This window comes from Prunus persica, chromosome G5, assembly GCF_000346465.2.
Source record: "Prunus persica cultivar Lovell chromosome G5, Prunus_persica_NCBIv2, whole genome shotgun sequence".
In the NCBI taxonomy this organism is placed as follows: domain Eukaryota; kingdom Viridiplantae; phylum Streptophyta; class Magnoliopsida; order Rosales; family Rosaceae; genus Prunus; species Prunus persica.
In genome coordinates this window covers 11,400,886-11,420,981 of record NC_034013.1, presented here as the reverse complement: position 1 = coordinate 11,420,981, position 20,096 = coordinate 11,400,886, and the positions used below count along the sequence as shown (strand labels likewise).

The 20,096-nt window shown below is 37.7% G+C and overlaps 5 protein-coding genes and 1 long non-coding RNA gene across 6 annotated transcripts; 1 reads left to right on the top strand and 5 right to left on the bottom strand.

Moving 5' to 3' along the window:
* LOC18776903 lies at positions 48-1,065 on the bottom strand. Its single transcript, XM_007210650.2, has one exon. It carries the CDS (start codon positions 976-978, stop codon positions 349-351), a length of 630 nt encoding a protein of 209 aa, XP_007210712.1. The 5' UTR covers positions 979-1,065; the 3' UTR covers positions 48-348.
* LOC18776930 lies at positions 2,006-3,468 on the bottom strand. The gene has a single exon (XM_007210018.2). The coding sequence runs from the start codon at positions 2,879-2,881 to the stop codon at positions 2,246-2,248; it is 636 nt and encodes a 211-aa protein (XP_007210080.1). The 5' UTR covers positions 2,882-3,468; the 3' UTR covers positions 2,006-2,245.
* Positions 4,148-5,008, bottom strand: LOC18777429. Its single transcript, XM_007210045.2, has one exon. It carries the CDS (start codon positions 4,909-4,911, stop codon positions 4,273-4,275), a length of 639 nt encoding a protein of 212 aa, XP_007210107.1. The 5' UTR covers positions 4,912-5,008; the 3' UTR covers positions 4,148-4,272.
* Positions 6,203-8,538, top strand: LOC109949160. Its single transcript, XR_002271670.1, has 5 exons — positions 6,203-6,504; positions 7,559-7,728; positions 7,811-8,027; positions 8,129-8,269; positions 8,415-8,538. It is a non-coding gene; the product is annotated as an uncharacterized LOC109949160 (long non-coding RNA).
* On the bottom strand, positions 11,671-13,220 carry LOC109949267. Its single transcript, XM_020564469.1, has 2 exons — positions 12,788-13,220; positions 11,671-12,562 (listed from the first exon to the last, which is right to left on the bottom strand). Exons 1-2 carry the CDS (start codon positions 12,798-12,800, stop codon positions 12,003-12,005), a joined length of 573 nt encoding a protein of 190 aa, XP_020420058.1. The 5' UTR covers positions 12,801-13,220; the 3' UTR covers positions 11,671-12,002.
* LOC18777765 lies at positions 14,005-14,972 on the bottom strand. Its single transcript, XM_007210558.2, has one exon. It carries the CDS (start codon positions 14,875-14,877, stop codon positions 14,281-14,283), a length of 597 nt encoding a protein of 198 aa, XP_007210620.1. The 5' UTR covers positions 14,878-14,972; the 3' UTR covers positions 14,005-14,280.

Below are 20,096 nucleotides of genomic sequence, written 5' to 3'. Positions count from 1 at the left end.
GATATACAGATATTAACTTAGGAGAAATATTATATTATTGCAATTAATTAATCATCTCTGTTTTGATATACAGATATTTAAGTAAAAGACAAAAGAAAAAGGGGTTGGAAAAAAAATAATTTCTTGGCATTACAGATGTTTATATAATGAAATAAATATCACTATATATATAGGTCTGTACAAATTCAAGCTTCACACACAAAATAACAATAGAATAACAAATTAAGAACTAGTTTTGATCTCGCAATCCAAATCCTGAACATGTAATCAATTATTGTAGCGGTATGAGGTGTCAAATTCGAATATCTCGTGTCTTGATCACGTGCACTCACTGCCTAGCTTGTATGATCACTTGCATTGTAATGTTTTGAGAGTCTTGGTTGACAAGTCGAATGTCATGGTGCAGTCCATGGTAGCAGACTTCCTTTTCTTCATCATTAACATCAACACAACCTTTCCAGTCAATTTCCCTTTGCTGCTCAATGTCAGCACCCCACTCTTCAATTCAGTGCCCAGATTGGAACTGCTTGGCAATCCATACGAATTTAAACTCACCGTGACATCGATCTTTTTGGTAGAACGCATCTTAGCCTTGCTCTTAGGAACAACAACTTGCCCTACGGTCACGCCTTTGTACATAAACGTGACAGTTCCTGCATCAAACTTATAAGGACCCCAATTTGTGTTCTTGACTCTAATTTGGGTTGCGAAGCTTGCTTCGAATGAAGGTGTTGATGGCACAGAGCTGAGGTTTTGGACCTTGATGTTGCCCAACCTGAACTTTGGGGTCTTAACTTTCATCACAGTCAGTCCAAACACGGGCAGGACTATGAGCTGAACCACAATGAAAATAACAATGTATTTGTACATCTTGATTCTCTTCTGGCGTTTGAGCTCCTCGGATTGCAAAGCCGTCGATTCTTCATCTCTTCTGGGATGTCCATGAACTGGTTCCCTGTGATTATACTTATCAGCCATTTTTCTTTTTATGGTTTTCCTTCCCAAAGATGGATTGAGAAGTGGAGAGGAGGAGTTCTCTATTTGGTTATGCTAGCAATGTGTACGTTTATAGGGTTTGGACATTTTTGACTAATTCATGTATTACTTGAATTGGAAAGGAATAAGTATAGGTGAGTTCTTCTTGGAAACAAAAGGACCACCTTTTTTTTGGAGTTTTATATTTCAAATGAGAATACTAACACTCTTGGATGAGATTCTTGACTTCTACATGGTTGCATGGACATTGCTTTTGATAAAAGATGAAAAAGTATATTCTTATTTTATCTATTGAAGCTTCAATGGCATTCAATTGGGACCATATGATATTATATACTTTGTCCTTCAGCCAGGTGAAGAACGTGAATATGATGAGTTTTATTCAAACAGGCTGTACTCAACATGTGAAGCTACTTAATTAATTAATTTTCACCTAATTGTTGAGGAGAAGTAAGGGATCGTATGTTTTAATAATTAAAGATAAATTAACATATCAATCGTTAGATAGAGAAAAACATACGTGATAAGTAATTAAGATTAATTACCTCTACATCCGAGATATTTCTATTGAAATCTTTGGTGACACAAGTTCCCCACAAAAGAAAAGAAAATTATTTCGGAGTGATTCTTTTGCCACCCTCCATTCCTATTCCCCACCCACCCCCTATCTTTATACCCCAACCATATGAAAAAATAAATAAAAAAATCTACTCATCGCACCCCTTATTGTTCCTAAAATTGCCCATAACCCTTCTCGTATTTCCCCAACCCACCCTATCTTTAGAATCTTGTTTAATGATGGTTACCTCAAGGCGGCTCTTCTTTTAGCCAAGTTGTTGGCTGCTAGCATCTTTTCTGTGACTATGTTGGATGTATTTCATGAGTGCATTAATTAAATAAATATTGGGAGCTTTATTTGACAGCTACTCTTAGTTGCCAACTTGCTAATATTCTTACAAGACTTGTTATTTCCATGGACACTTTCAGATTCTGATAGCCCAAGTTAGCATTTATGGAAATCAAGCATTTTGTATGTTTTCTGTGTTCACTATTGTATAAAAAGAAAGGAAATAAGGAAATACAGGGAGTGCCTTCAGTGGTTAAAAATAAATGAATCAATACCATTTTCTATAGCCAAAAAATCAAAGGATTCAAACATATAGCAAAACTAAAAAATGAAAAAAATAATAATAAAACAGAATCACAAATGAAGAGCTACTCTTCATCTTGAAAATTAAATGCTGGCTGATCACTTGCATTCTAAAGATTTGAGGGTCTTGGCTGCCACATCGAAAGCTATGGTGCAGTTCATGTTGGTAGCCTTCTTCTTCTTCATTATGAACATAATTGCTACTTTTCCATTCAATCTGCCTACGCTATTGAGCGTCAACACCCCGCTGCTCAATTCGCTTTCAAGATTTGAACCAGTTAATCCACTTGAACTCAAACTCACCTCCGCATTTCTTTTTATGGTCGAAAGCCATCCAACCTTGCCCTTTGCGATATCAATTACTCCCACAGTCGCACCTTGGTATTGAAACGTGACATTGGCAGTATTGAACTTGTAGGAACCCCAGTTGGCTGAGTTCTTGATCCTGATTTGGGTTGTGAATTTCATGTCGAATGAAGGCGTTGCGGGGACAGATTTGAAGCTTTGGACGTTGATGTCGCTGCCTAGCCTGAACTTGGGGGTCTTAACTTTCATCACAGTCAAACTCATTGTGGTAATAACTATGATCTGAAAAACAACAAAAATACTAATATATATGGCCATTTTGATTCTCTTCTGGCGTTTCAGCTCCTCCTCGGATTGCAATGTGGCAGATTCTGCATCGTTTCTGGAGTAGCCATTGGCTGCTGCGAATTGCTGGTTCTTCTCTGCCATCTGAATTTCTTTCACTAGAAAGCTTTGAAATGAAATGCTTAGTTTTTTTTTTTTTTTTTTCTCGAAGCTTTTGGCTGAACTCTAAAGTATGAAATTGAGCAAAGAGTGTTTTGTTTGTGAATGTTGGCAGAGTTGTGCGTGGTATTTATAGTGTTTGGAGGAAACGATGAGTGTCAGCTTCCTGGAAATCAAATTAATGCAACAACGCGCATAGGTTTGGAAGCCTATTTTAATTGACTCACGACACAAACAAGGAAAAACAAAGTGTAGAATAATAGAAAGCTTAGAGGGCTTGGAAGACAACACAAACGAGGATATATCTGTAAAAAGTCATCAGATAGCATATCGTTTTCTTTGTTAGCTATGTGACCATAAAGGCTTCGTTTTCAAGCAGGAACCTACAAGTTGACCAAGCTCCTCATCTAGAAGAATAAATTTCAAGTCAAAAACACAAACTATGCGCGTTTGTTACATTTCGGCATTTTTCTGGAAAGCTTGGTTAATAATATCCTCTAAACTCATTAGTTTATCCAACTCTCCCCGCAGAAGAAGCCAACATTCCCACAACAACTACTGTAGTAAACTTGCGAGAGCCAATAAACACCAAAAAAATAAAAAAGAACAGCATCGAGGAAGAACCCGGGTGGATAATATGTAGCCTTGCGATGCACATTTGCTAACAAAGAGTATGAACATGTAAAAACGAGCCAACATTGTTTTCCTAGCATATCCCTAATGTTGTAATGCTGAAAGTCAAGCCACCCCTGTGTGTTTGTTTGTCATGCAAGACAATGAATGCCTTTATTTCCTTTAATCTAGCCATTGTTGAAGTAGACAAAGCAAAGAAACGTGGTGGGAGTTTAGAGTTGAAACACAAGCAAAACCGAGGGAACAAACTCCCTAGGCAGAGCAGAAACCATCACCAAACAGGGAAGGGCACACATTTGAACTCAGAACACAAAGAACAACAACCCAAAAGAGTCTGACCAAACAGAAACAGAGGAAACAAATTAATACTCAAGTCCAGTCTTGCATTATGTTGGCAAGGCTTGAGCGCACGCTTTAAGAAGTATGGTTTTTTTTTACTCCCACCTTTTTATAGGGTTGTTCAAATCTATTCAATCCGTTAAGCTTACTGATCTAGTCCAATTTGTTCCAATTTTGAAGTCAATCAAATCCAACATATATAAGTCGGTTTCATGCTTCTTCTGTCTCTTAAGTGTTCAAAATTATGTAGTTCTAGTAGAATTTTGTGATTGGACTCGATTAAGAAGAAGATAAGTAAGCATCTGTTTCTATATTCAATCGTATAAAACAAATCGAAGGAGTACACAAAGGCAAAATAATAACAAATGACGAATTAAGAACCAATCTTGATCTCGCAAATCTAATCATTTGCATTGTAAAGATTTGAGCGTCTTGGCTGCCACATCAAAAGCTATGGTGCAGTTCATGTTGGTAGCCTTCTTCTTCTTCATTATGAACATAATTGCAACTTTTCCATTCAATCTGCCTACACTGTTGAGCGTCAACACCCCGCTGCTCAATTCGCTGCCAAGATTTGAACCAGTTATTCCACTTGAATTCAAACTCACCTCCGCATTTCTTTTTATGGTCGAAAGCCATCCAGCCTTGCCCTTTGCGATATTAATTACTGCCACAGTCTCGCCTTGGTATTGAAACGTGACATTGGCAGCATTGAACTTGTAGGAACCCCAGTTGGCTGAGTTCTTGATCTTGATTTGGGTTGTGAATTTTGTGTCGAATGAAGGCGTTGCTGGGACAGATTCGAAGCTTTGGACGTTGATGTTGCCTAGCCTGAACCTGGGGGTCTTAACTTTCATCACAGTGAGACTCATTGTGGTAATAACTATGATCTGAAAAACAACAAAAATACCAATATATATGGCCATTTTGATTTTCTTCTTGCGTTTCAGCTCATCAGCATTTTCCAAAGACTCTGCATCACTTCTTTGGTAACCATGGTTTGCTGGTGCCGAAGGATAAGCCTGTTGAGTCCTCTCTGCCATGTTGCTCGGTTTTTCTTTTTCTGATATCAATGAAAATAAAATTCTCTGCTTTTGAGGAGTTCGGTTTTCTAAGATATGAAACTTGGAAATGGAGGGAGTTGTTTGTGGAAATGATGGAAGAGTAGTCTCTTATTTATAGTACGAGGTGGAATGAATTTCCTGGAAAATGTGAGGGTCCCTACAAGTTCGATGCAATCACTGTCGCGTTTCAATATCGGAGTGTGATAGCAGGGCTGTCCCCGAGATTTTGAGAGCCTTGTGCAAAACTTAAATTAGGGCCTTACATAATCTAATACAAAAATACTTATAACTAAAAGTCATTATTAATAAACATGTAATGACAACAACATACCTTACTATTAAAAAATCATTCACATTGTATTTGTTATGTTTATTTGAAGAATTAAAACTATTACAAGAGTTTTTTCCCCAAAATTTAAAAGACTATCATTCACATCGGGTAGAATGACTTCAATGAGACTCGAACACTGGCCCTTCTATTAAGGGATATGCGCTACAAAGCCAGGTCCGCCACACACACATTTGTGATAATATGCAGCACGCTAAAGTATAATATCAAGGAAAATTTTGTTTGGGAGCCCTAAAAAATAAGGGGCCCTGTGCGCTGGCGCCACTTGCACCACCCCAGGGCCGCCCCTGTGTGACAGTGGGACAAACTGCTATTCCAAAGAGCAAGGCTGGAATGCTTTACACCAAAAAAATAAATGTGGAGGTGAGTTTGAATTCAAATGGATTGCCAAGCAGTTCCAATCTTGGCAGTGAACTGAGCACGGCGGTGTTGACGACACTGAGCAGCGAAGCTAAGTTGACTGGTAAAGTGTAATTGATGTTCTGCCACAATGGACTGCACCATGAAATTTGATTTTTCAACAAAGGAAATCCAAGCTTTGGAATGCAAGTAATGAGAAATTAAGGTCAGCAGTGAGTGATGGAGTTTGCACCTTCCCCATTTGTTGCGCAAGTGAGGCAGGAAGCCTATTTCTTGATGTTTATTTTGTGCATTATTCTCTCTGTTTTAGGTAGGATTTTTTTTGTAGAATCATAATGTGATTTATTTATTCTCTTCAACCAGAGGCTCCTGTTTTTCCTTTTACTTTCTTTCAGGTTTCTGACTATATAAGGAGAGATACTTTGTACGTAATTTTCAGTTGTCGTCAATGGAGGTCTTACAAAACAAAAGATGTCTCCCTTGATGTGACTAGCTTCTGTGTCCAATGCTCTCATCTCAAGAGTTTGGCTGTGGTGCGCCGGCTGTACCTGTACAGCCCATCACATGCTAGTCACGTGGGCTTTTTTTAAAAACAAGTGAAACTGGTTCTTTTGGTTAACCAGTGAAAATAAGGAAAAAAAAGCTCCCGCGCGTTCAAAACCTAGGCTGCACACAGATCGATTTCGTCTATCTCCTCCTCCATAGCTTTGCACAGCCACAGCTCTATTTCGGTGAAGTCACAGCTGCACAGCTTCGTACAGCCTGAAGAAGCTCCCCCCACTTCGTCTTCTCCATCTGAGGAGCATATTTCAACCAAAACCCAGAAACCCACTTCGTCTTCTCCAGCTGCTTCCTCCATCTCGGTAAGTTCGTGTCTTGATTTTCGTTATGGGTAATTGATGGTTCTATTTAATTTATTCTTCTAGTGATTTTGAATTGTTGTTTCAGTTTTTTCATTGAACAATTCCAGAAATTAATTATTCAAATTTTGTATTTCTTTTCCCACTGTGCATTTCTGCTGGGTTGTTATAGTGCCTCTTGATCTGATTGTATATATGAATACCCATGAGGCCTCTGATTGTGTATGATTTGATTGTGGTGGGTTTGTGATTCTGAAAGTGGCGTGAGGTGAAGTGGGTATCTGACATTGATGGCTGTAATGTTCATGCAATTGCATATTTCTGTATGCAATTACTAATAGCCTGTATGCAAATCCAAGTCATTGAATGCAATTACAGTATATAGTTTTTTTTTTCCAAAGTATGCACGTATCTCAACTTTTGCTTGTATTTATTTGTTCTTTTGGTATCCTTGTTCTGTCTTGTTCACTAGAATATCCTCCCCACTTGCACATGTTACAAAAAAATCAGGGTGCAGTCACCTGCTTCACTGTTTCAATTAAGTTGCAAGATTTCAGACTTGTCTCCCATGTTGTTTTCCAATTTGTATCATATTCTGTATGCAACATGCCGTAGGGATGCAGTTGTCATTAGTTGGGTGTCAAATATCATCAAACTGATATTTTCCTTCCAACAGGTCGCTGCATCTATTCTCATTTTGTGATATTATAGTTTGCTCTCTATTTCTGTCACAATTTTTGTGTATTTTGCAATGCTGACACCAGTAGCAATTGCTTTTGCTAGTTTTCCTGTTTGTTTGTATGTTTGTGGGTGCACCTCTCTCTCATGCACCCACCGATATCATACTCACAATAGACATTTGGGTCAGAGCAGGCACCAACAAAATTTGTTGCAAAGACCTGTCTAGTTTCAAAATTTTATTGTCACAGTTAACGAAAATTATGCGTGCCCCACAGAGTTCCTTTCAATGATGTTTGCTTATGGCATATTTGTTGTATCTGCACTCTTCTTGTCAAATTATCTTCTCAGCGTGTAAGCATATTTTCACTTTTTTCAGGCAGTGGCAAACTCAACATCAGCAACTTTCTTACGTGTTGTTGGTAGTGAGTTGATTCAGAAGTACTTGGGGGATGGTCCGAAATTAGTGAGGGAACTCTTTAGGGTTGCTGATGACCTCTCACCCTCCATTGTCTTCATCAACGAAATTGATGCAGTTGGTACAAAGAGGTGAGCTGCAAGTCGCTGAACATTGATGAAAAGATTGTAAATTACTGTTAATCAAATGTTCCAGATGATCTTTTGTCTGCAGGTATGATGCCCATTCAGGTGGTGAACGTGAAATTCAGAGGACCATGTTGGAGTTACTGAACCAGTTAGATGGTTTTGATTGAAGAGGAGATGTCAAGGTGATCTTGGCAACAAATAGAATTGAGAGTCTTGACCCAGCCTTGCTTCGTCCTGGCCGAATAGATAGGAAGATTGAATTCCCTCTTCCTGATATCAAAACAAGGAGGCGCATCTTCCAGGTAAATTGACATGACTGTTTATAAGAAAGAAACAAATTCAACATCAAACGTGCCAAGTTTTTATGGTTGTGACTAACGATGATTGGATCTATTGATTGCAGATTCACACATCCAGGATGACGTTGGCTGATGATGTCAACTTAGAAGAATTTGTTATGACCAAGGATGAGTTCTCTGGGGCTGATATAAAGGCAATATGTACTGAAGCTGGTTTGCTTGCTTTGAGAGAGCGCCGTATGAAGGTGAGAAAGACACTTTGATCTTCCAACCTCCCTTCCCCATCTTGAATCTCTGAAATTTGTTTATCATTTCTTACTGTGTTTGATTCAACTGGTTGCTTAATCATTGTAATTAACGTGGGTGTTACATTTAAATTGTGTGCATCAGGTGACACATATAGACTTCAAGAAGGCAAAGGAAAAGGTGATGTTCAAGAAGAAAGAAGGGGTTCCGGAAGGGCTCTATATGTGTTAGGAAACTATATATGAAATAGTAGAAAATAAAAAGGTAAAAAATATATAAATTCTATATTATATATATTGCTATATGAATTATATAAATTAGACATATTATCTATAGAATAATATATATTTAATAGTAAATTATTATTATTATTAGTTCCATATACTGTAACTGCATGCACATAAGGTTGATGGTTAAGGTTGTGCAATTGCATGTACGTATTCCTGTTTGCATACAGGGACGTTGTGTTTGCAGTATGTCATGGACAATTGCATTATGTGACGGCCAATTGGACGTTATCTACTTCACGTAATACATTGCACACCAGAGTTTTTTTGTTGCCGCAATGGGAACATGATAGCAGGGTATTGAAGCCCCGACTTCATTTACCAAACAGGAGTTCCTACTAGATTGATAATAAAGGTCTCGTAACCATATTTTGGGGTTATTTTTTTGTACATTTTATACCCTCAAACTATTCTACCATACCGATTCTAACATTTAACATCCGATATTATGGCTGAAATTATAACATCTGAAATGACATCAGAAATGATGACAACCAACACCAAATAAATCATACAATACCGGTGTTTCACGGAGCTCGCTTCTCCAAAATAGCAATTGCTTCGTATACCTGGATTTTGTCCCACTTAGTTGAACCACCATCAAGCTGAGCGTATTTCCTAAACATCTCAAAGCCGATCTCAATCCCGCCATTGTAAATGTGGTACTTGGTCGTTGAATCTCCTTCATCAAAGATGTTGTTACTAGCCTCGGTGGGAGGCTTCGTGACATCATGGGCTCGTTTGACTTGTTGGCGGACATAATTCGAAGAATTAACACCATCATCACCCAACCTCTTGTTCTTAGGTGTGGTGGAGCCTCTTGAGCTACCAACCATTGAATGTGACATTGTTTGGGTTTTCTGTTTTTGTCTCTCAGATTGTGTTTGAATAATGGATTAAGTACAAAAGAGGTGGAAGTCTTTGAGTTGAAATGTAGAGGAAGTAACTCCTTAAATAATCCTTCATTTTACCTTGGTTCTTTGTAAATTATGAAAGTTATATTCAGTAATTTATGCCCAACAAACCTACCTAAAGAACGCTAAGCGACTCGTTCGTCAAGTAAATAATGTTGTTCGTTGACCAAATTACCCAACGAACTCCTTGATTTACTCAACAAACAAGGTATTTTACTTCGAAGACGCAAGGGGAGCACTTGTTGAGTAAAGTTCGTCGTTCCCCGGAAAATTTGACGGACTAAAATACTTTATCAAACAAACACGCTATTTTTTCACGCAAATGCAGGGGGTGCGTTCGTTGAATACAGTTGGCGTTTCCAAGGAAATTGGACCCAACTAACTTACTTTTTCAAACAAATGAGCTATTTGTTCATGCGAACGCAGGGGTTGCGTTCGTTGAGTAAAGTTGCCCGTTCCTCGTTTCTCGTTCCCAGGAAAAATGGGCCCAACTAACTTACTTTTTTTAATTAAACGGATTATTTGTTCACGCAAATGCAAAAGTTGTGTTTGTTGAGTAAAGTTACCCATTCCCCGGAAAAATAGACCCAACTAACTAACTTTTTCCAACAAACGAGCTATTTGTTCACGCGAACGCAGGGGTTACGTTCGTTGAGTAAAGTTACCCGTTCATGGAGAAAATGGGTCAACTAACTTACTTTTTCAAACAAACGAGCTATTTGTTCACGCAAACGCAGGTGTTGCATCTGTTGAGTAAAGTTGCCCGTTCCCCGGAAAAATGAGCCCAACTAACTTACTTTTTCAAACAAATGGCAATTTGTTCACACAAACGCAGGGGCTGCGTTCATTGAGTAAAGTTGCCCGTTTCCCCCAAAAGTATACCCAATTAACTTACTTTTTCAACCAAACGGGCTATTTGTTTATACGAATGCAATGGGTTGCGTTCGTTGAGTAAAATCTCCCGTTCCCCAGAAAAATGGGCCCAACTAATTTCCTTTTTCAAACAAATGGGCTATTTGTTCACACGAAGGCAGATGTTGCGTTCGTTGAGTAAAGTTGCTCGTTCCTCGGAAAAATTGGCCCAACTAACTTACTTTTTCAAACAAACGAGTTATTTGTTCATGCGAACACAATGGTTTGCGTTCATTGAGTAAAGCTGCCCGTTCCCCATAAAAATGGGCCCAAATAACTTACTTTTTCAAACAAACAGGTTATTTGTTCGCGTGAACGCAGAGGTTGCTTTCGTTGAGAAAAGTTGCTCGTTCCTCGGTAAAATTGGCCCAAATAACTTACTTTTTCAAATAAACATGCTATTTGTTCACGCGAACGTAGGGGTTGCGTTCGTTGAGTAAAGTTGCCCGTTCCCTGGAAAAATGGACCTCACTAACTTACTTTTTCAAACAAATGAGATATTTATTCACGCGAACGCAATGGGCACTTTCGTTGAGTAAAGTTACCGTTCCCTTGGAAAATGGACCCCACTAACTTAGTTTTTCAAACAAATGAGCTATTTTTCAGGCGAACGCAGGGAGTGCATTTGTTAAGTAAATAAAAGTTCACGAGAAAGAAGAAGACATGAATGGGTGTTTTGTTTTGAGTTGAAGAAATTACTATTATTATTTTTTAAGGAAAAAATGTATGGGTGCGATATATACTATTGTTGGTTTAATTGGATCTATCCTCTTATATTTTTCACGTGCTTCTTTTTTAAAACTATTTAAAATTTTGTTCTTATAATAAAAAGGGAATAAAATTACAAATATATGCACATAACTATGACTCGAACCTAGGCCTTGTACCAAGGGATATGCACTAGAAACCAAATCCACTAAATACACTTCTATATTAATGTGTGTCTATTATTCAATATTAGTTTACACAATTCGGGATCTACCCTCAAGTCAAATATGCTACATGACAATGTGTATTACAACGTAATTTCGATAATTGGTCGCTTTGTAATATAATATGTTCGGCTTATTGCCCCTTATCGTTTCTCATGCTCTGTATTTCGGTTAATTTCGACCTTCGATTTATAGTTTAAAAAACAGGTGTAATTATGCCTGTACAAAAGAATAAGATTCATTTTTCTGAACAATTAGGGGTTTGCGCACAGAAGGACTTGCATTGCATCATCGTCATGCAATTGCATGTGTTCAATGTAAATACCGACCCCCTGTGTGCAAACTGAACAAAGCTTAACAACGTTATGCTGATTAATGTATAGCGCAAAGACAAACAAAACCAAGCAAACACTTAGTTGACCCTATGTCTATTATTCAATATTAGGGTTAATGACATTGTGTTTTACACAATTCGGGATCTACCCTCAAGTCAAATGTGCTACATGACAATGTGTATTACAACGTAATTTCGATAATTGGTCGCTTTGTAATATAATATGTTCGGCTTATTGCCCCTTATCGTTTCTCATGCTCTGTATTTCGGTTAATTTTGACCTTCGATTTATAGTTTAAAAAACAGGTGTAATTATGCCTGTACAAAAGAATAAGATTCATTTTTCTGAACAATTAGGGGTTTGCGCACAGAAGGACTTGCATTGCATCATCGTCATGCAATTGCATGTGTTCAATGCAAATACTGATCCCCTGTGTGCAAACTGAACAAAGCTTAACAACGCTACGCTGATTAATGTATAGCGCAAAGACAAACAAAACTATGCTTATTAAAATATCTACCATCCTATTTGATCGATCATTAAACTTCTCATTTCTCAAACCTTCTTTAGAACAACACCACCGTCTCCTACATACTTTCCCTTCCGAATTTCGAACCAATTTGTTTTTTCTCCCGCTAAATCCAATGCCCTTCGCATAACTCATATAATATTCTTCCGCTAATTTTATCGTTTTAAACTCTTTCCCCATAACATCTTCTTTCCTCGGTGCAATAATGTCAACACCATTATCATCACTACTTTCACTAACCATATGTTCGACCGACATATGCCCACTCTCTGTTGCCGGTGCCCTGTGACTTGACCTTTCACAACCATCCAAATACCCTGAATCACTATAACCACCCTTTGATGTCTCTCCACCCCTGTCCATCTTACCAGACCTCTCCATGCCTGAGAAACATAATTTCAAACTGAAATTACATTATACTCTATGTGCTAACATACTTTCTCTTAAAAAAAAAACTCAAATGAATAATGTCATGCTATTGCACATACTAAGGTCAATAATTGACCACGTATAACTGTTTCGCAACTAAAAACATGCAATTGCATCAACTCAATACCCAAAATACATTCAAGTCCTAAACCAGAAAATAGGGTTCTTTGACATCTTACTTGATGTTTCCATACTTTCAAAGCCTCCTCCTTTCACTTCCTTTTGCCACCACCTCAAATTTCGTCGTTAACAGCCAAGGATCTTCAAAATCTTTACAACCACATTATTATTACAAATCCATTCCCCTGCAAAATTTTAATTATATATCACACAATGCCAACAGCCCATACTAAATTACTTAAATCCCTCCAATTTGGTGACCATTTCATCATGGAGGTTGGACCCACCATCAATTTGGTATCTGCATTTCAGTTTCGGGCAACTAGAGAGAAGAGTTGAGGACCTCAATTCTATTACCATTACCTTCTTGCAGATGCGTTTTGCCCAAGCACAGACAGGAGTTGCTAAGGATTGAATTTGGGCAAGCACAGAGAAGAGCTCCTGGAGGCGCTACGGATTGGATCGGCTTCATGTACAGTTTCCTCTGGTGCTGTGACTTCTGTAAGCCCCCCTTCACTTCAAATGAAAGGGCTAAAGCCCGAGTCTCTACTGCTCCGAAAACTCAGTATTCACAGAGGTAGACAGAAATGGGGTCTCACAGAGTCCTCTAGTTCCCTATGTTGTGTTCGATTTGGGAAACCAGAATGGAGCGGACTGGTCGCGTCTTCTTCTCCTCCAAACCTGCCTTTCTCTTTCCTCACATGCCACTCACATGCTGAATCACAATGGCTGAAGAGGTCATTAGGTCATTGAATCTCAGCCATCCTTTTTTAACATGGAACCTCAACCGTTGGATAGCTGGCTGTACCGGTACAGCTGAGGCACCACAGAATTTTCCCTCAAGTTGTGTTTTGTGCTACAATTCCATTTTTCTGTTCATCTGATTCATGTTGAGGCTCTTTACCTCATGCCATACTAAACAATTAGCAAACCTTTCTATGTGATTAGATCATCAGCCACACCAACTACATTTTACTGCTCCTTCGTTATCCTTTTTATTTTTATTTTGTTTTTAGATTGACCAGCGGATTATTCTTTAATAGTGCTTCCGTGCCGTGTCAAAGGAACAAGTATATACAAAACGAAAAACCCTAATCCAGAACAAAATAACAAAAACAGAACGGCAACAAGTATCACAGACGATAGTTGTCGAATCAAAAGCAACTGCATTTGGTTTGGGTGACTTCAATGTTTTCAATTATGCAGTCTCCAGGACAATAGTTTTCTTGCACCCACCATTAGAGAATAATTTCAACAACTTTAAAGAAGCAGAGTATAAAAAACTAAAAATTATATAATAAATCAAGGCGTACATGAATATAAGTTATCATCATTACAAGAACAATTGATGATAATTAAGTGTCATAGAATAGATCATCATGGAATAACTACAGGGGAGTGGTAATGAAAACAAATACCATTAAAACTCTATGACAAATCCAATCGCCACACAGATACAAAGAATAAAAAGAATAAGAAGAGTCACAAATCAAGAACTAGCTAGTCGCAATCCAAATGCTGAAGATGCATCCTGGATGCTTAGCTACTCTGCTCATTTGCATTGTAAAGATTTGAGCGTCTTGGCTGCCACATCAAAAGCTATGGTGCAGTTCATGTTGGTAGCCTTCTTCTTCTTCATTATGAACATAATTGCAACTTTTCCATTCAATCTGCCTACGCTGTTGAGCGTCAACACCCCGCGGCTCAATTCGCTGCCAAGATTTGAACCAGTTATTTCACTTGAATTCAAACTTACCTCCACATTTCTTTTTATGGTCGAAAGCCATCCAGCCTTGCCCTTTGCGATATTAATTACTCCCACAGTTGCGCCTTGGTATTGAAACGTGACATTGGCAGCATTGAACTTGTAGGAACCCCAGTTGGCTGAGTTCTTGATCCTGATTTGGGTTGTGAATTTCATGTCGAATGAAGGCGTTGCCGGGACTGATTCAAAGCTTTGGACGTTGATGTTGCTGCCTAGCCTGAACTTGGGGGTCTTGACTTTCATCACAGTGAGACTCATCGTGGTGATAACTATGATCTGAAACACAACGAAAATAGTAATATATATGGCCATTTTAATTTTCTTCTGGCGTTTCAGCTCATCAGAGGATTGCAAAGATTCAGCATCATTTGTTTTCCAAGCCATGTTGATTTCTTTTAGTGGAAGGAAGTAAAGCTTCAAAAGAAAATGCTCTGCCTTTTCTCTGTTTCGGTCTGTAAAATATGAACTGATGAGTAAGTGTATTGATTGTGAGAATATTGGTGAGTGCTGTGTGGTATTTATAGACAATTTGGTCAATGAGTTAATTGCAGGAATAATATGGACGGTGTAAACTTGCTAGAAATTGGAATCCAAACGATCAAATAATTAATTGGGTTGTAGTTTATTGACTTCTAGAACCATTACTATTATTCTACTATACTTGTTATATATTATATGTTTGCTGCACGGCTGTACCTATGGACACCTTTCAAAATAATTAATTGGGTTGTAGTTTATTGACTTCTAGAACCATTACTATTATTCTACTATACTTGTTATATATTATATGTTTGCTGCGCGGCTGCGCAAATAATTAAGGGTAATGTTAGGTTTATCACATTTTTATACTATATTGTGTATTATCTTTTTAATAGAGGTGGAGCCCACCTCTATTAGAGAGGTGGTACACAATGTGGTATGAACAATGTGGTAAACCTAGCATTTTCCAATCATTAATTGGGTTGTATGTTTTCACTTGTGGTGGAGGACCAATTAGTTGGAGAGTGGTGCTACAATCAGTTACTGCTTTGTTTACTACCAAAGAGGAGTATATGCGGCTAACAGAGGCTTCTAAAGAGGCATTATGGCTAACAAGATTGGCTAAAGAGTTCGGGATAGCCCAAGACTTGGTGGTGATACAAAGTAACAGTCAAAGTGTTAAATGCTTAGTCAAGAATCAAGTGTTTCAAGGAATGCCTAAGCATATTGATGTACGGTAACACCGGATAAGAGATTAGGCGAACGATGGGGACATTGCAATAGAGATGGTTCATACGGATGAGAACGCTTTGGATTGCAACTGAGAAGTTCAGACATTATTTGAGCTTGCTTAATCTTGTTACATGCTAAAGATTGAGGTGAAGCTATTGGGAATTACTAGAACAGTTTCCAAGAGGTTTGAAGAGATTCTAGGGGTAAATAATTTTCACAAGGTGTTTAAGGCTTGCCAAGGTGGAGATTGTTGATGTTGTTTCATTTAAAGATATGGAAGGAGTGAAGGAAACAGACAGTCAAAAAAGCTGTAGTAGTTTTGACTAGGCTCTGCCGCTCAAGTAGAAACTACAGGTGCTCGAGAGGCAGAGCGATACATCTCACCTAGACCCAAGCGCTTGAGCGCCTACTCGAGTGGCAAAATTCAGACTCGAGCAAACACAGGCGAGTGGTGAGCGGGAGGCACAAATCTAGCACATATACTTGGCGAATCTAGACATATTTTCTCCTAGTTTTGGAGTGCTTTAAGTTTCCTATTCCTTGTATAATTGTACTAAAGCCCTATAACATATAAATAGGTACTTTAGCGCTAGGTTATTGTAACGTGAGAAAGTTAAGGCATCAAATCAGGTTTGAGCCAAAGGTGAGAGTGTGAGAAATTTAATATTAATTTTCTATTTGAATGGAAATTAATAAAATCCATTGGGACATGACCCTTGGATTAGAGACATCTTCAATTGGAGGGTGACAACTCTTTAAACCAAGAGATGCATTGTTTGGGATGACAACTCTTTGGACCAAGGGATGCATTGTTTGCCTTTTTAGATTGGGATACCTTTTTGGAAAGGGTATTTCATCATCTATAAATAGAGCAATCCTCCTACAGTTTTATTCATTCAATCAATTCTCTACATACATACTTTCATATATAGAGAGCATTAGAGTTTTCATAAAGAGAGGTTTCTGCATAATTTTGGTTCAAAGTTCCTTGTGAATTACAGTGCTTCTTTCATAAGAAGGGGAGTTGTTGTATCCTGGGAGGCGAACGCTAGTGAACCATAAGCACCAGTATAGGGCGTAATTCGTCTTAAGGTCAGAGTGTCCAACACTTGCCTCGACTCAATTAAGGTTCTTTTAATTCCATTCAACTGTTGTAAAAATATGTTTTGTTTATAGTATTTATTTATTTATTTTATAACAATTTAGCACTCATATTTCCAACAATCTTAAGACGAATCACTCTATGTTAGTTGCTATATACAGTAGTCTGTGTTAATTGCTAGATATATTAGTATGTGTTTATGCTTTTAGATGAAAAAGTGCAAAACAGTTTGAATTTTTGCGTGCTGTACTACATTGCTGATTTGAGTTTTTTTTTTATTTTTATTTTTTAAAATTTAGCTGATTATTCATTCAATTGTTTTTAATTGATTTCCTTTTAGCAATCCCGATCTCTTGGACCACAGGAGTCTAAGAGATTATGGTCACCCACCGTTGAATATTAATCCAATGGTTCAAAAAAGTTTCTTAAAAGGAGTGCAAGAGTGAGTGAATCGTTGAATTTACATCCAACAGTGAGTGACCACAAATCTCTTGGACCCCTATAGTCCAAGAGATCAGGACTATTCCTTTTAGTTAGTTCTCTTTTCCTTTTATCATAATCGGGACCCACGAAATTAATATTGCCACAAACAAATTCTGATTGCATTCTCTTTCTATTGTTAGACAAAGTTTATATACAATAGAAAATCTTCCCTTTGAATTACAGCATTTTTTTTTAATTGATTTTCATTTTAGTTGGTTTTCCTTTCCTTTTTTCTTGTCTACACTTTAAAGTTGCATTGATCTAACACTATTAGGTTTACTGTTTTGATTGGAACCTACAATATTGAAATTGCCACACACGTCTGATTGTTGTTATACAAGGCTCCCTTTAAATAGAATTTCATTCCCAGTAGTTTATATCGTTTATTATTTATTTTTCCTGTTTATTAATTTAAATTATATTAATTTGCATACTTTAATTCTTACTGTACAATTGGATATAGCATTTTATATAATTGTCAGATTGTATTTGCTATAATTTTATATAGGTTTTGTTGTCTGCTTAATTTTTATTGCACTGCTGTGTACCATTATTTATCTATTTAAAAACTGCCGAATATTTGTTTATTGACATTGAGTTTGTTGACTCAATTAAGGAAAATGTCGAATGAGATACAGAAAGTGGGTCTTTCTGTGAAGACAAGTGCACCTGCTGTTGTGTTGCCTTCATCCCATAATCATGTAGAGAAGCCTGGAAAATTTAATGGGATAGATTTTAAGAGATGGCAACAAAAGATGTTGTTCTACATCACCACATTGAATTTGGCTCATATCCTGAAAGCAGATCCTCCTGCACCTGGTGATACAACAGAAACAGTGGCTGCTTCTGATGCATGGAACCAGTTTGACTTCCTTTGCAAGAACTACATCCTAAATGGTTTACGTGATGCACTGTACAATGTGTATAGTCCAATTTAGACCGCCAAGGCTTTATGGGAGTCACTAGACAAGAAATACCAGACCGAAGATGCAGGAATGAAGAAATTTATCGTCGATCGGTTTCTTGACTACAAGATGGTAGACTTCAAGACTGTCATAAGTCAAGTCCAAGAACTCCAACTCATTCTGCATGAGATACATGCAAAAAAGATGGAATTGAGTGAGTCTTTCCAAGTGGCTACTGTCATTGAAAAATTACCACCCTCTTGGAAGGATTTCAAAAACTACCTTAAGCATAAGCATAAGGAGATGGGACTTGAGGATTTGATAGTAAGGCTAAGGATCGAAGAGGACAATCGCCGTGCTGACAAAAAGTCTGGATCCATAATGGAAGCTAAGGCTAACATAGTGGAAAAAGAGTCCAAAAATAACAAGAAAAGGAAGCACTCTAGAGAAGGCTCAAGTCAAGGGAACTCCAAGAAGTCCAAGGAGTTTAAGGGAAAGTGCTTCAATTGCAATAAGCAAGGGCATCGAGCTGTGGATTGCCGAAGTAGAAATGGACAAGGCCACCAAAATAAAAAAGGCAAGACTGAGGTACACATGACTGAAGAAGACAAGCTTTCAACTGATTTGTCAGATATTAATCTTTCTGCAGTCTTGTCTGAAGTGAATTTGGTGGGCAACACCAAGGAATGGTGGGTGGATACTGGAGCTACACGCCACATATGTTCTGAAAGGAAGATGTTTTCTACATATGAAGCAAGTGATCAAGGTGAGCCTTTATTCATGGGAAACTCCTCCACCTCCAAAATTCATGGCCAAGGGAAAATAGTTTTAAAGATGACATCTGGAAAGGAAGTCACTCTCAATAATGTACTTCACATCCCTGAGATCCGGAAGAACTTGGTTTCTGGATCACTGCTTAGCAAGAATGGGTTCAAGTTAGTCTTTGAGTCTGATAAGTTTGTACTTACTAAGAATGGAATGTATGTGGGGAAGGGTACCTTACTGATGGACTCTTCAAGATGAATGTAATGACTGTTGTACACAAAGTTAATAATAATAAAGTTAGTTCTGCTTATATGCTAGAGTCATCTGATTTATGGCATGGAAGATTAAGGCATGTTAATTATGACAACCTGCGTCAATTAATTCACATGGAACTAATACCTAAGTTTCATATTGATTTCCATAATAAATGTGAAACCTGTGTTGAAGCAAAACTAACTAGATCAGCATTCCAGTCTATAGAAAGAAGTACAGAACCTCTAGAATTAATTCAGTGATATTTGTGATTTGAAATTTGTACAAACTAGAGGTGGTAAAAAATATTTTATTACTTATTGATGATTGTACAAGATATTGTCAAGTATATTTGCTAAGAAGCAAAGATGAGGCTATAGAAATGTTCAAACATTATAAAAGTGAAGTTGAGAGTCAACTTAGCAAGAAAATAAAGATATTAAGAAGTGATAGAGGTGGTGAATATGAATCACCTTTTGGTGAGTTTTGTTCCCAACATGGAATTATTCACCAAACTACTGCTCCATCCTCACCTCAGCAAAATGGTATTGCTGAATGCAAAAACCGTACTTTAAAAGAAATGATGAATGCTTTGCTAGTAAGTTTTGGAGCACCCCAGAATTTGTGGGGGGAAGCTTTACTTTCTGCTAATTACATTCTCAACAAATTGCTTCATAAAAAGTTAGACAAGACACCTTATGAGTTATGGAAAGGTCACAAGCCTTCCTATAAATACCTGAAAATGTGAGGTGTCTAGCTAAAGTTGCGGTTCCAACCTCTAAAAAGGTTAAGATAGGACCCAAAACTATTGACTGTATCTTTATCGGTTATGCCATTAACAGTAGCACATATTGTTTCCTTGGACACAAATTTGATATATTAGA